Source organism: Diplodia corticola (genome assembly GCF_001883845.1).
Source record: "Diplodia corticola strain CBS 112549 chromosome Unknown scaffold2, whole genome shotgun sequence".
NCBI lineage: Eukaryota > Fungi > Ascomycota > Dothideomycetes > Botryosphaeriales > Botryosphaeriaceae > Diplodia > Diplodia corticola.
In genome coordinates, this window is record NW_017971481.1 from 464,261 (window position 1) to 479,014 (window position 14,754).

The 14,754-nt window shown below is 60.1% G+C and overlaps 6 protein-coding genes across 6 annotated transcripts; 4 read left to right on the plus strand and 2 right to left on the minus strand.

Annotated features, from left to right (window-relative positions):
* Nucleotides 1-681: 681 nt before the first annotated feature.
* On the plus strand, nucleotides 682-2,562 carry BKCO1_2000159 (ran exchange factor prp20 pim1; the record flags this gene model as incomplete). The annotated part of the gene is made up of 2 exons (XM_020272351.1): nucleotides 682-937; nucleotides 1,019-2,562. 2 exons carry the CDS (start codon nucleotides 682-684, stop codon nucleotides 2,560-2,562), a joined length of 1,800 nt encoding a protein of 599 aa, XP_020134733.1.
* Nucleotides 2,563-3,665: 1,103 nt separating this feature from the next.
* BKCO1_2000160 (glycine dehydrogenase) lies at nucleotides 3,666-6,913 on the plus strand (the record flags this gene model as incomplete). The annotated part of the gene is made up of 2 exons (XM_020272353.1): nucleotides 3,666-6,786; nucleotides 6,843-6,913. The coding sequence occupies 2 exons, from the start codon at nucleotides 3,666-3,668 to the stop codon at nucleotides 6,911-6,913; spliced, it is 3,192 nt and encodes a 1,063-aa protein (XP_020134906.1).
* Nucleotides 6,914-7,791: 878 nt separating this feature from the next.
* BKCO1_2000161 (c4-dicarboxylate malic acid transporter) lies at nucleotides 7,792-9,410 on the minus strand (the record flags this gene model as incomplete). Its single annotated transcript, XM_020272354.1, has 3 exons — nucleotides 7,792-8,749; nucleotides 8,799-9,114; nucleotides 9,182-9,410. 3 exons carry the CDS (start codon nucleotides 9,408-9,410, stop codon nucleotides 7,792-7,794), a joined length of 1,503 nt encoding a protein of 500 aa, XP_020134907.1.
* A 1,032-nt stretch (nucleotides 9,411-10,442) lies between these two features.
* On the plus strand, nucleotides 10,443-11,740 carry BKCO1_2000162 (3-ketoacyl-thiolase; the record flags this gene model as incomplete). Its single annotated transcript, XM_020272355.1, has 2 exons — nucleotides 10,443-10,589; nucleotides 10,646-11,740. The coding sequence occupies 2 exons, from the start codon at nucleotides 10,443-10,445 to the stop codon at nucleotides 11,738-11,740; spliced, it is 1,242 nt and encodes a 413-aa protein (XP_020134904.1).
* Nucleotides 11,741-11,825: 85 nt separating this feature from the next.
* BKCO1_2000163 (a1 cistron-splicing factor aar2 protein) lies at nucleotides 11,826-12,823 on the minus strand (the record flags this gene model as incomplete). Its single annotated transcript, XM_020272356.1, has 2 exons — nucleotides 11,826-12,588; nucleotides 12,642-12,823. 2 exons carry the CDS (start codon nucleotides 12,821-12,823, stop codon nucleotides 11,826-11,828), a joined length of 945 nt encoding a protein of 314 aa, XP_020134905.1.
* Nucleotides 12,824-13,008: 185 nt separating this feature from the next.
* Nucleotides 13,009-14,592, plus strand: BKCO1_2000164 (succinyl-ligase beta-chain; the record flags this gene model as incomplete). Its single annotated transcript, XM_020272357.1, has 5 exons — nucleotides 13,009-13,056; nucleotides 13,119-13,202; nucleotides 13,265-13,337; nucleotides 13,388-13,487; nucleotides 13,572-14,592. The coding sequence occupies 5 exons, from the start codon at nucleotides 13,009-13,011 to the stop codon at nucleotides 14,590-14,592; spliced, it is 1,326 nt and encodes a 441-aa protein (XP_020134910.1).
* Between the last annotated feature and the right edge of the window lie 162 nt (nucleotides 14,593-14,754).

Here is a 14,754-nt window from a genome sequence, read left to right on the forward strand (position 1 = left end):
GTCTAGGGACAGGACAGAAATAGGGTTTGCATCGGAAGACCATCTCCCGTGCTCAAATCTAACCATCGCTCGAGGGTGGCGTGAAAGCGTGTTTCTTGCGTATTGGGAAGGGCTCGCACATGGGCTGCATGCGGCCGGAAGCGGCTGCATGTGCGCGGTCCATGTTGTGGCGGATTTGCGCCTACGAGGCAGTTGGATCGACCGTTTACAAGGGAAGTGGTATCGAGGCGGCCAGGACTTGGCTGTCGGCGTCAGCTGAAAGGGTGCGGCTCTCGGCTGACAGGCGCTGGGCGCATGGGCCACGGGGCCGTCGCTACGGCGGGCGGAATGCGGTGCGACGCGAAAGCCCCCCGGTCGCATCACATCAGCGCCGCGCTCAAAAACAAAGCTGCGCATTTCACCTCCATCCCGCGACTTTTTTCTGCACCCTTCCGCATCTCCCTCGAATCAAGCTTTTTTGCATCGAGCTGCCTCCGTCCCGCCAGGCATCCACCTTCCATCCATTCACCCTCCAGGCAAACGGCGCGCTGCATAAAAGCTTGCTTCTGCTTGCTGCTGTCACCCGCCAACCTCAGCTGCTGCATCGCGCTACCATCAACCGAAGCTCCCTCGAGCGAGCCGTCATCGCGGAGCTTCCTACTCCACTCAACACAACCCAATTACCCATCGTCTGCCGTCGCGATGCCTCCCAGGAGGGCCGCCGCCGCCGCTGCCTCCAAGAAGGCTGCCGCAGCCCCCCAGACCGCCGCTGAGAAGCCGGCCGCCAAGGCGACCAAAGCCACAACCACCGCAAAGAAAGCTCCTACAAAGAAGGCTGCTACCAATGGCGAGACAAAGGTACCGGCCAAGCGCGGCAGGCCTACGAAGAAGGACACCGATGAGTCTGCTCCGGCAAAGAAGACCGCGAAAACGGTGAAGGCCGCGACTAAGAAGAAGAGTAAGTCTCCACCACCAGATTATTCGAGGCACATCGCTCCGTTCTACTTGATGAGCATTTGCTGACGACGCGCGACTATAGATGACGCCAAGGGCGATGACGCCGCGACTGCTAGCTTTTCTACGCAAGCTGCCAGCGAGGCCACGCAGGATCAGCCGACGCAAGAGACTGCCGATGCGTCCACTACTACTAAAGCCGCTCCGACCAAGGCTACCAGGAAGCGCAAGGCCACTGAGGAGCCCGAGGTCCCCGTCGCGAAGAAGCTCCGCATCGCGCGCCTCAAGGATGAGGAGAAGAACAAGGCGCCCACCCAGAAGCTCCATGTGTACGTCTTCGGCGAGGGTAGCTCGGGTGAGCTTGGCCTTGGTACCGCGAAGAACGCGGTTGACGTTAAGCGTCCGCGTCTCAACCCGCTGCTCCCTGCCAGCAGTGTTGGCGTCGTACAGATTTCTACCGGTGGCATGCACGTTCTTGCCCTCACCCACGATAACAAGATCCTATCATGGGGTGTCAACGACCAGGGCGCCCTGGGTCGCGATACCACCTGGGAGGGTGGCCTCGTGGATATTGACGACAACAAGAGTGACGACAGTTCCGACTCAGGCGATGACAGTGGAATGAACCCGAAGGAAGCGACTCCCACGGCCATTCCCTCGGACGCTTTCCCGGAAGACACCAAGTTTGTTCAGGTTGCTGCCTCGGACAGTGCTTCTTTCGCCCTCACCGACGATGGTCTCGTGTATGGCTGGGGCACTTTCCGTAGCAACGAAGGCATCTTCGGCTTCAGCAAGACGAGCTTCATCCAGAAGACTCCGGTCCTGCTCCCGGACCTTAAGAAGATCCGCAACATCGTCTGCGGCGCCAACCATGTGCTTGCGCTGAATGCTGATGGTAATGTTTTCGCTTGGGGAAGTGGTCAGCAGAACCAACTGGGTCGTCGTGTGGTTGAGCGCACCAAGACCGAGGGGCTTGTTCCGCGTGAGTTCGGCTTGCCGCGCAAGAAAATCGCCCAGATCGCCTGTGGCTCGTACCATTCTTTCGCTGTTGACAAGAGCGGCAACGTCTGGGCCTGGGGCCTGAACAACTTCGGCGAGACGGGCATCCCCGAACATGCAGGCGAAGAGGAGGCATGCATCCTCAAGCCTGCCAAGGTATCGACGCTGTCGGACGCGAAGATCAAGATGATCGACGGTGGTGGACACCACTCTGGTGCTGTTACTGAAGATGGCAAGTGCCTTGTCTGGGGCCGTCTGGACGGGTACCAAATGGGGCTTCCCATGGACACTCTCAAGAGCCTTGGGGAGGACAAGATCACAAAGGACGAGCATGACAGGCCGCGCATCCTCAAGGTGCCTACGGAGCTCCCCAACATCAATGCGGCCTTCATCACGTGCGGCACAGACCACAACATCGCCATCAGCAAGGAGGGCAAGGCCTACTCGTGGGGCTTTTCGGCCAACTACCAGACGGGCCAGGGCACCGACGATGACATTGAGGTTGCGACCATGATCGACAACACGGCGGTTCGCGAGAAGAAGCTTAACTGGGCTGGGGCGGGCGGTCAATATTCCATCCTCACTGCTCATGCCGAGTTCGACCTGCCGATGGTCAACGGCACTCACTGAGCCCCTTGTCTTCAACATGCAACAACGGCGTTTACGGAGAAGGCATTCTCCCTGCTTGGTCCTGTTCTCTGTACAGTAGGTTCGGCCCCGTGCTGGCCCAATCGTTTGGCACTTTATTCTAGACACATTATTATTCGCGACGAAGGGGATCAGGTGCGATGAAGCCAAGGCTGCAGGCGGGTTGTGGTTACGTTTGCCGGCTAGCGAGATGGTTAAATTTTCCTGTTTTGGCGTTAAGGCGGACAGGGGTCGAAAAAAAGTTTTGTCACATCAGTACGAGCGGCGGCGCTGGGGCGCTGGGGCACTGGGGGAGCAGACGACTGGATTTCTTGTCAGTTGGACATGGTGAACGAGTAGCAGCGGCGATCTGGCAGCTTTGCGTATACAATGGAGTAAGTAATTATCATCATTGAAAAGCAGGCGCAGGGCGCGGCTCGGGCAGGCGTCAGGGCCAAAGCCTCGGACGCGGCTCTAGGCGGGCTCTAGGCACGCAATCGGGCGGATATGCAGTTTCGACAACTAATAGGGCGCTGGGCGAGTGCGGCGGGCCGACGATGACGGACGATGGTGGTGATCACTGGGCTGAGGCGTAGGATCCGGGCCAATGGGCATCGCGTCAACAGGCGTGTTACCTGATATCGTGTTGACATGTGCCTGGGCGCTGACTCTTGTATCTCGTGGGATCGCTCCGCAAGATTCCGACACCGGGCCTGACGACTCGGCGAGGATCCCGAGGGCACCGAGCGCGCGCTGTGCCGCTGATAACCAGCGCCTCAAAACCATGCCGCCGCCCGCGAAATGCTCCGCTCGAGCAAGCACGCCCCAGGGACCCTCTCGAGCTCCTCCAGTGCTCCTCCAGTGCTCCTCCAGTGCTCCCAGCGGCCGCCTCGACCCAACGCGCTCCGTTCGTCCCTGCCCCAGACCGCGTGCGGGCCGAGCTCCATTTCCCTGGGCAGCAACACCGGCCGGTACTACGTCACGACCGCCACAACAATTTTCGACACTGTCCTTCGCCCTTCCGCCAAAGCAGTCCGCCAAAGCAGTCCGCCAGCACAGCGCAAAGGGGCGTGCCGCGCCCTCTCTCTTCCGTCTTGACTCTCACCATGCAGTCCCAGTGCGCCAGAGCAGGCTTCCGCGCGACGCGTCTCGTGCTCTCGCGCCATGGCGCCACGCGCAACGTCGCACGGCGCCAGGCCCTGGTGCTGCCGAAGCTGCGCTCAAGGCCGTCTTCTTTCGCGCGGTCCTTCTACACGAGCTCGACCGCAGACACGAGCACCAACACCCCGGCCCGGAAGCGCGGCTCCGCCTTTGCGCCGCTCGACACCTTCCCCCACCGCCATATCGGGCCGTCCGCCAGCGATGCCGAGCAGATGCTCAAGGTCCTCGACCCGCCCGTCGGCTCGCTCGACGAGTTCGTGAAGCAGGTCGTGCCCGAAGACGTGCTGTCGGACCGCAATCTCAAGATCGACGGGCCCCAGGTCCGCACCAAGACCGGCGAGACGGCTTTCAGCCAGGATGGGTACACCGAGAGCGAGTTGATAGACCGCCTTCGCGACATTGCCAGCGGCAACAGCGTCTACCGCAGCTACATCGGCTGCGGCTACGCTGGCACCCGCACCCCCGAGGTCATCAAGCGCAATGTGCTCGAGGGCCCGGGCTGGTACACCAGCTATACCCCATACCAGCCCGAGATCAGCCAGGGTCGCCTGGAGTCTCTGCTGAACTTTCAGACCATGGTCTCGGACCTCACTGGCCTGCCAATCGCTAACGCCTCCGTTCTGGACGAGCCCACCGCTGCTGCAGAGGCCATGACGGTGGCTATGAATGCGCTGCCCGCGAGCAGGCTCAAGAGGCCGACCAAGGTTTTCTTCGTCGACGAGAACTGCCACCCGCAGACCGTCGCAGTCCTTCAGTCTCGTGCTCAGGGATTCGGCATCACTATTGAGACCGGCGACGTGCTGAAGGAGGGCAGCAAGCGTGTGCAGGAAATTGGCCAGGATCTCGTCGGTGTGCTGGTGCAGTACCCAGACACATATGGAGGTGTGGAGGACTACAAGGCTCTTTCAGATGCTGTGCACAAGCTTGGCGCCACCGTCAGTGTTGCCACAGACCTGCTTGCTTTGACCGTCCTGAAGGCTCCTGGCGAGTTCGGTGCCGACATTGCTTTTGGAAACGCCCAGCGTTTCGGCGTGCCCTTTGGCTATGGTGGCCCCCATGCTGCCTTCTTTGCTGTGAGCGATAAGCACAAGCGCAAGATGCCTGGTCGCCTCATTGGCCTCTCCAAGGATCGCCTGGGAGACAATGCGGCAAGGCTTGCCCTTCAGACCAGAGAACAGCACATCCGCAGGGAGAAGGCCACGAGCAACATCTGCACAGCTCAGGCCCTCCTGGCGAACATGAGTGCCTTCTACGCCATCTATCACGGCCCCCAGGGCTTGAAGGCTATCGCCGAGAGGACTATTACTGCCGCGCGAGTTTTGCAGAAGGGTCTGAACCAGCTGGGCTTTGAGACCAGGAAGCGGGGCACTGGCCAAAAGGGCGCTGTGCTCTTTGACACTGTCGTCGTTGACACGGAGAACAACTCGGACCGGCTCATCAAGAAGGTCCTGGACGCAAAGAAGATCAACCTGAGGAAGATTGACGATAGCCACATTGGTATCACCGTGGACGAGACCATTACCAAAACCGACATTGAGGACATCCTGGATGTGTTTGGCCACTTCGTCGGTGTCAAGACCCTCCCTGATCTTGAAGCTCTTGCTGAGCAGGTTTCCACCGCCGGCATTCCCGAGCAGTTCAAGCGTACGACGCCCTACCTGACCCACCCGGTTTTCAACACCCATCATTCTGAGACCGAGCTCCTCCGCTACATCCATCATCTCCAGTCCAAGGATCTTTCCCTTGTCCACTCCATGATTCCGTTGGGCTCCTGCACCATGAAGCTCAACGCCACCACAGAAATGGCTCCCGTCACCTGGCCCGAGTTCTCTTCCCTCCACCCATTCGTTCCCAAGGACCAGGCAAAGGGCTACGAGACTCTCATCACTGAGCTCGAGAAGGATCTGGCTGAAATTACTGGCTTTCACTCTGTCTCTCTGCAGCCGAACTCTGGGGCTCAGGGCGAGTTCACTGGTCTTCGCGTCATCCGCAAGTACCTGGAGCAGCAGCCCGGCAAGAAGCGTGACATTTGTTTGATTCCCGTATCTGCCCACGGTACCAACCCTGCTAGTGCCGCCATGGCTGGCATGCGTGTTGTTACGATCAAGTGTGACACTGGGACCGGTAACCTGGACATGGAAGATTTGAAGGCCAAGTGCGAAAAGCATAGCGAGGAGCTTGGTGCTATCATGGTCACTTACCCCAGCACTTTTGGCGTGTTCGAGCCCAAGATCAAGGAAGTCTGCACGCTTGTCCACGAGCATGGCGGCCAAGTCTACATGGATGGCGCCAACATGAACGCTCAGATCGGTCTGTGCTCGCCCGGCGAGATTGGCGCTGACGTGTGCCACCTGAACCTCCACAAGACCTTCTGTATCCCTCACGGTGGTGGTGGGCCCGGTGTCGGCCCCATCGGTGTTGCCAAGCACCTCTCCCCCTTCCTCCCCGGTCACCCCATTGTTCCAACTGGTGGTGAGAAGGCCATCGCCCCCGTCTCTGGCGCACCCTGGGGATCCTCCTCCATCCTGCCCATCTCCTGGTCTTACATCAAGATGATGGGCGGCCACGGCCTTACCCATGCCACCAAGCTCACTCTTCTCAACGCCAACTACATCCTCTCCCGCCTCAAGCCGCACTACCCGATCCTGTATACCAACGCCGCGGGCCGCTGCGCGCACGAGTTCATTCTCGACGTGCGTAAGTTCAAGGAAACGGCTGGTGTCGAGGCCATCGACATCGCCAAACGTCTGCAGGACTACGGCTTCCACGCGCCCACCATGAGCTGGCCTGTCGCCAACACCCTCATGATCGAGCCGACTGAAAGCGAAAGCAAGGAGGAGCTCGACAGATTCTGTGATGCCTTCATCCAGATCCGTAAGGAAATCGCCGCGATCGAGAAGGGCGAGGTGCCCAAGGAAGGCAATGTGTTGAAGATGTCGCCACACAGCCAAAAGGATCTTCTGAGCGACGAGTGGAAGAGGCCGTACACCAGAGAGTATGCGGCATACCCGCTGCCATACTTGAGGGAGAAGAAGTTCTGGCCGAGCACGACGAGGCTGGACGATAGTGAGTTTTCGACCTTTCCCCACTTTTGCCTAGTCGTCAACTAACGCACGTGACAGCTTATGGCGACACGAACCTCTTCTGCACTTGCGCTCCCCCCGAGGAGTTTGAGCAGGCTCAAACAAAGTAAACCAAAAAAGTTATGATACCCCTCATCCGCTCGGTTCTTAACAACCTGAGCGGACAAGACGGAACACACCCTCTCATTCACCCATCCGCCTTTCTCCCAAGTTACGTCTGCGTTCGAACCTTGCGTGCATATAGAGCGCAAGCAGGTAGCGGCGAGGGAGATGATCATTTAACATATTTTGGGCATGGCGTTTTTCTAGCGTGGGACGGGTAGGGGAAGGGAAGGGATCCCGAGCATCACACAACTGAGCGATTGATTGTTTTGACATTTCTATTTTAACATGTTAGCATGGGGCGGGGCTTTAACATTCTCGCCCGCCTTGGACTCGACTCGACTCGATTCGACTCGACTCCGGAGTGCCTTCACAAGAGATTTTTGGGGGAAAAGGCGTGATAGACGTAGACAAAGTCCTTCCGGAATAACTAATGCGACGCACCGTTTTCGAAACATCATTTCCTGTGCTGTTCCCAGAATCTTCAACCTAATTTGCCGAGATCAAGGGATGATGTGGTCGAGCATCATGGCTTCATCAAAGATCAACTTTTTTTCATTTGGAAGACCATAGGAGAGGACATCTTCGTATAACTCTATGACATAGGTCGTATGAGTAACCACAAAATAGAAAGTTGAGTCTAACATTAGGCAAATTGGGTATCCGCCCATATAACGCCGAACAAGCAACGGGGGGGATTGTGCTGGCAAGCTTCAAAGTTCAATGAAGGGATAAAATCTTGCCCTTGGAAGGATGTTGGAAAGTCAGCATGAGTGAACACCTAAAAGGTGGGGAGCGAAAAAAAAAAAAAGAGAGGAATCCTGAAGTGAAGCCCCCACAAAGCCGCCAGCAAACGGCCAAAGTAGTTGACCACAAGCCTTTCGCCTCATGGCGTCAGCAAATCCGTCCTTCTTCTGTGCAGATTCCTGCTCACGTGCTCCTTCATCTGCGCCTGCTCCTCCGCGTGCATCTGCTCGGGCAGGTTCGTGTTGCTCGCGAAGGGGGTGCGCATGAAGGGCGTGGGAGCGGGGCAGGGGTTGGCGCTGCGGTAGGGCTCCTCGCTGTCGAGCAGCTCGACGACGCGCTCGCGGCGGCGCTCGTCGCGCGTCTGGCCGTGCTGGGGCGTCTCCTTGAAGCCGCCTTCGTCGCGGTCCTCCTGCTTCTGCGGCCACAGGATCTGGCGGTTCAGGGCGGCGCGCACCTGCATGCAGACGACGAAGAGCCAGACGGGGATCAGGCCGACGGCGAGCACGCAGCCGACGACGTTGATGGAGCGGTTGTCGTCGAGCGCCTTGGCGACGGCGAACGTGGCCGTCGTCAGCGCCGTGTTTGGGAAGATGAACGAGTACCACGTCATGGCGAAGTCCATCCGTCGGCGCGTGGCCGGGCTGGCGTGCGCGCCGACCGACACGAAGAAGAACCAGAGGGCCAGCCCCCACAGCCAGATGCCGACCCAATTGGCGAGGATCTTGCCAACCTGGCCGGCAAGCTTGCCGTCGCCCATGAAGGTGGCAGGCACGCAACTGGGGAGGGTCTGGCCCATGGTGATGATGCCGGAGATGGTGAAGCCAGATGGGCCGACGGAAATGAACATGCCCGGGCGGAGAGACTCGCGTGGGAGCTTTTGCGTCATCAGGCGGTAGAGAAAGGCGGCGTATATCATGAGCGAGACCATGAAGCCAATGCCTTGGAGGATGACTCCGCCGATGATGACCTCGAGCGCACGGTCTTCGGCGAGCTTCTTGGCGAGACTTCCGGCGTGCGGACCGACAATCAGAAGCGGATAAGCAGGGAAAATCCACACTGGTGTCATCTTTGAAATGGTGAAGGTCTGGGTTGACCACCTGGTGAAGGTTTAGTCGATGGCCACAGTGGAGCAAAAGAGGCGCTTACATGATGAGATAGATGCCGCAGGAGAAGACAATGGCCAATCCGCAATACAGCCAGAAAAGAACCACCATTGCGTCTTCGAGCCAGGTCCCCGTGTAATCCACGCCGTACTGCGAGATGTTCAGGAGAACAGTGCCGAAGGAGATGACGGAAGCAGGGATGAACAGGCATTCGGTCGGGTGGAGGAAGCTGGCGCGAAAGGTGGAGGGATACCAGTAGAAGCGCAAGCTGATCATCGAGACGTTGAAGACGAACAGAACAAGGTTCAGCAGGAAGAAGATGCATCCTATGTCGTAAAGACCGTTGAATTGCCAAGGGACTGCAGGGTAAAGTTAGCCAAGCGAACGGATAGGGCTGACTTGGCGAGGCCAATGGGGGAGAGACACCATTGTGTAGCACGTTGGCAATGCCGCCGGTGGCCATGGTCATGGTAAACCAGGTCCAGGTAAAGTGGCGGATGCGCTCCCTCAGCGACAGGCGCAGTGGCTCCTCCATCTCCTCCAGGCCATCGCCTTCCTCTTTGTTGGCGTTCTGCATGGCCATTGCATTTTCGGCACAGGTCCCGTCAGGCCAATGCACGGAAAGCGAGAAAGGAGAGTGTGGGGAGAGGGCCATTATTTAGGTCGCAGCGAGGCGGGAGAACGGGAGTGCGGCAAGCAATCGGCAGGCTGAGATTCGCAGCCGAGCTTCCAGCGCTTCGGTCTCCATCCATGGGTGGGTGCAGACTGCAGATGCATGACAGAAGAAGCAGATGGGGCACGGCGGATGACGAAGGCGGGCGTGGCATCGCGCGTGCCCTCCAAGCGCCGGCAGCCCAACCCTGCCGAAGATCGACTAATCCCGCCCGGTCTGCTGCCCGCCGTGGCCTGCGCGCTGCCTGCGCGCTGCCTGCGCGCTGCCTGACGCCCGCCGCCTCTGCGCGCCATCAAGCACTTGCAGCAGTGGCTGAAACCTGGTCAACCGACACCCATATGTATAGGTGCACTATCTTGCCTCAGGAGCGCACTCCAGCGACTGCAGCCCCTCCAACCTCCGCTGACATCACGACCGGCAGCTCCATGACCAGAAGCGTCCGGGGGCGTGGTCAGCTGGAGCGTCAAGCGCCGTAGCCGGGATCCCACACTGCTGCCGCCGCTCTCGCAACTCCACGCCCCGTCTTTGTATGTACCACGGCGCGGCTTCCGACGTCGACGCGTCCGTGGCTCGTGGCCCGCCGCTGCTGTCGCGCGAACGTCGGGAATGGCACTATCCGACCGCGGGTCCTTCGGAACTCCGAGCTCGAGGGGAACGCGCCGGGCTTCCGGATTCCCACCGCGGGGTCGATGTTGCTGTCTGCGGCGGCAGCGAGGCTGGCTGCACCGAAGGGTCGACGTTGGGTTGGGGTGATGCAGGGCTGATAAAGCGAGACGAGCGCCGGCCGGATGAACGAATAGGCAGCCCGTTCTTCCACCCCGCGACGCGCCCGCGTTTGCCCGCGCCCGGGCCCGCGTCCACTGCCGAACTGCACCTCCGCATCGCTTCCGACAGCTTCCCCCGGCCAACTTACCCCAGGCACTACAAATGTAGTTATAACTTCTTCCCCCGCTCTCTTCTCTGCACCTTCCTCTCCCTTTTCCTTGTCCGTGCGGCGCAATTGGTTCCTCCATCATGTCGGGCTTCATCCAAAAAGGCGCCCGGAACATCCTCCAGAAGAACCCCCATGACATCGTCTTTCTGTCCGCGCTGAGAACGCCGGTGACGAGGTCGAAGAAGGGTGGTTTGAAGGATGCCTACGACCACGAGCTGCTTGCAACCGTACGTCCAATCCCATTCCCCCGCTCCCGCGCACCAGCTAACCCGAGCTTCCGCAGGTGCTGAAAGCCACGCTCGACAAGAACCCCAAGCTCGACCCGGCCGCCGTGCAGGACATCCAGGTCGGCACCGTGCTGTCCGAGCTGGGCGGCTCCAAGGCCGGCCGCATGGCCGCCAACCACGTCGGCTACCCCACCAGCGTCTCCTTCCAGACGGTGAACCGTGCCTGCAGTTCCGGCCTGGCCGCCATCACCGGCATTGCCCACAGCATAGCCGTCGGCCAGATCGACGTCGGCATTGGCGGTGGCATGGAGAGCATGACGCGCAACTACGGCTCGCGTGCCATCCCGACGGTGCTGTGGCCTGCCTTGAAGGACAGCCCTGTCAAGGATGCCCGGGAGTGCATCATGAACATGGGCCTCACAGCAGAAAACGTGGCCGAGCGCTACGGCGTCAGCCGCGCGGATCAGGACGCCTTCGCCGCCCGCTCCCAGCTGAGGGCCGCCCAGGCCCAGAAGGACGGCCTCTTCGACTCCGAGATCGTGCCCGTGACCACGCGCTTCCGCCCAGACCCCGAGGTGCCCGAGAACGAGGAGGAGATCACCGTCACCAAGGACGACGGCATCCGCCCCACCACCACCGTCGAGAAGCTGGCCGGCATGAAGCCCGCCTTCAAGCCTGACGGCTCGTCCACCGCTGGCAACAGCTCCCAGGTCTCCGACGGCGCCGCCGCCGCCCTCATGATGCGCCGCAGCACGGCCCACGCCCTGGGTCTCCAGGACTCCATCATCGGCAAGTGGGCCGGCACCCAGGTCGTCGGCTGCGCCCCCGATGAGATGGGCGTGGGCCCTGCCATTGCCATCCCCAAGCTACTGGACTACACGGGCGTGAAGAAGGAAGAGGTTGGAATCTGGGAGATCAACGAGGCCTTTGCCAGCCAGGCCGTGTACTGTGTGCGGAAGCTGGGCATTGATGAAGAGAAGGTCAACCCCAAGGGCGGTGCTATTGCTCTGGGTCATCCGCTGGGCGCCACTGGCGCCAGACAGCTGGCGACGCTGCTCCCGGAGATGGAGAGGCAGAGCCAGGAGATTGGTGTGATTAGCATGTGCATTGGAACGGGTATGGGCATGGCCAGTCTGATTGTTAGAGAGTAGTCACGAGGCGGTCATCTCATCTGTAGCAATACCCCGAAACAAAACAAAAATTGATCAAGCATGGATATCATGTAACTGACAGAACTTATGACTGTTCTGTTGCCTCTCCCTTGTTCTTCTTCTTTTTCTTCTTTTTCTTTTTCTTGTCAGAACGGTCCAACAGTGCATTCTCGGCAGTGGTGGTGGGATCGCCTGATTCTCCATGTTGGATGGAGACTTTCGCTGAAGCTGACTTCGCAGTTGCCTTGTCGCTCTCCTCGTCAAAGCCATCGTCCGCATTCGGTGATTTCTCTTTGGCCGTAGGCTTTTCCTCTCGGGTATCAGCCTTCGACTTCTCTGCCGCCGCCTTCACCGGGACCTCTGCCTGCGCCTTTTGTTTCTTATTCTTCTTCTTTGAGCGCTCCTCCAACAACTCATCCAGGTAACTAGCAGGCCGCTTCCTCGGCTTTTCCTGCGTTCGCGTTGCCGCCGCGTTTGCCTTCTGAGACGTTGCCCTGCCTTTCACCTCATCCGCTGATCCATCATCTTCTCCCCTTGATGTCTCGTTCTCCACGGTTGTTGGAACAGCCCTCTTCTTCGACCTGAACATGGCGGCGCGCCCATCCTCGTCGTCATCGCTGTCATCCTGGGCCCTCGCGGACTTGGTTGGTCTTGCCGGTTTCTTGCTCGGCAAGTGGGCGGCGGCGGCGGCGGCGGCGGCGGAGCTCTGGGCTACGGGCTGGGCACCACGGCCCTTGGTGGCGTTCTTGCCGAGGATCTGCTGGCGGAGGCGCTCGTTGGATGAGAGCTGGCTGCGCTTGAAGCTGCCGTCCGCGATGTCTTTCGGAGGCTCAGCGCCGACGCCTAGACTGCAAGTTGTGAGCAAACGGGCAACGCGTCGTGCGTGGGGCACCTGGCATACATGTCGGAGCCGGGAGCAAAAAGTGCGGATTCTTCGTCGGCAAGCTGCTCGGACGTCTTGTGGGCGGCGGCGTCGGCAGCTGGGCGCGGGGGCAGCCATGATGCGACCAGGCTCTGGCTGCGTGCGAGGGCGACGCTGACGCAATTGAAGGCGACGTCCTCCGGGCGCACAGCAGCAGACATGGCGGGGCGGTGGGGAGTGGAGGAGAGGAGCGGCAGCGGCAGCGGGAGTTCGGGGCGTCGCGGTGCCAAGACAGGCGCAAAAGCTGCTTGTGACCCGGGACGGACCCTATCAGAAGTGCATCACAAGCACTTCAGCATCCCATCTCCACTCCACCCTTTCCTTCCTCTATCGCCCAGAAGCCACCATGTACAAGTTGGCGCGCGCCGGTAGGCCCATGGCCAGTGCCCTCAAGGTAGCCCGCCCTGCCGATGCTGCTTTCCGTCTGCACACGCACCCATGCTAATCCGCCTGCAGGGTGCTCCTCTGCGGACTTCGGTCGTCCAGCAGACCCGCAACCTCTCCATACACGAGTACCGTTCTGCGGCCCTGCTCGAGACCGTACGCTGCCCCCCCGCGGTCCCCCGCCACGCCTCCCGCCTCCCGCTAACCCCGGCCCACAGTATGGCATCGGCGTCCCCAAGGGCAACGTCGCGCAGACGGCGCAGGAGGCCGAGACCGTTGCTAAGAACATCAGTACGTGGGCAATTGGGCCTGTTTGCTGGGCTGCTGACCAACAACAGTAGCGGGCGACGACATGGTCATCAAGGCCCAGGTGCTTGCCGGCGGCAGAGGAAAGGGCACCTTCGACAATGGCTTCAAGGGCGGTGTCCGGGTTATCTACTCGTACGGCCCCCCTCTCTCACTCCCCCACTCCCCCGAGTTATCCCCAAACCATGGCATATCAGCTGATCGCGGTGCTAAACCCAGACCCACCGAGGCTCGCATCCTTGCGGAGCAGATGATCGGCCACAAGCTCATCACCAAGCAGACGGGCGCCCAGGGCCGTCTCTGCAATGCCGTCTACATTGTCGAGCGCAAGTTCGCTCGCCGCGAGTTCTACCTCGCTATTCTGATGGACCGCGCCTCGCAGGGCCCCGTCATCGTTGCTTCGTCCCAGGGTGGCATGGACATCGAGACCGTGGCCAAGGAGCACCCCGAGGCCATCATCACCACCAAGGTTGACATCCACAAGGGCGTCACCGACGACGTTGCCCGTGACATTGCCGTCCAGCTCGGCTTCTCCGAGCAGTGCGTTGAGGATGCCAAGGACACCATCCAGAAGCTGTACAAGGTCTTCATGGAGAAGGATGCCACCCAGATCGAGATCAACCCTCTGTCCGAGACCACCGACCACCAGGTCCTCGCCATGGACGCCAAGCTGAACTTCGACGACAACGCCGATTTCCGCCAGGAGGAGGTCTTCTCGTGGCGCGACGTCACCCAGGAGGACCCCGACGAGGTCAAGGCCGCCAAGTCCAACCTCAACTTCATCAAGCTCGACGGCGACATCGGCTGCCTGGTCAACGGCGCCGGTCTCGCCATGGCCACCATGGACATCATCAAGCTCAACGGCGGCCAGCCCGCCAACTTCCTCGACGTCGGCGGCGGCGCCACGCCCGAGGCCATCAAGCAGGCCTTCGAGCTCATCACCTCGGACCCCAAGGTCACGGCCATCTTCGTCAACATCTTCGGCGGCATCGTCCGCTGCGACGCCATCGCCAAGGGCCTGATTCAGGTCGTGCAGAGCATGAACCTGCGCATCCCCATCATCGCCCGGTTACAGGGCACCAACATGGAGGCCGCCCACAAGCTGATCAACGAGTCGGGCATGAAGATCTTCTCCATCGACGACCTGCAGAACGCCGCCGAGAAGTCGGTCCAGTTCTCAAAGGTCGTCAAGATGGCCCGCGACATCGACGTCGGCGTCGAGTTCACCCTCGGCATCTGAACCCCCGGGACCCCCCCGGCCAACATAAATTAATTGTGGATTGGGATTGGGAGTGGGATGCGTAGGGAAGGAAAGATGGGGACTGGAGTGAAGCAAACATTAGAGCCTCCTTTTTTTTTCTTGCTTTTCTTTCTCTTACTGGGCGGCGTGTCTACCATATTG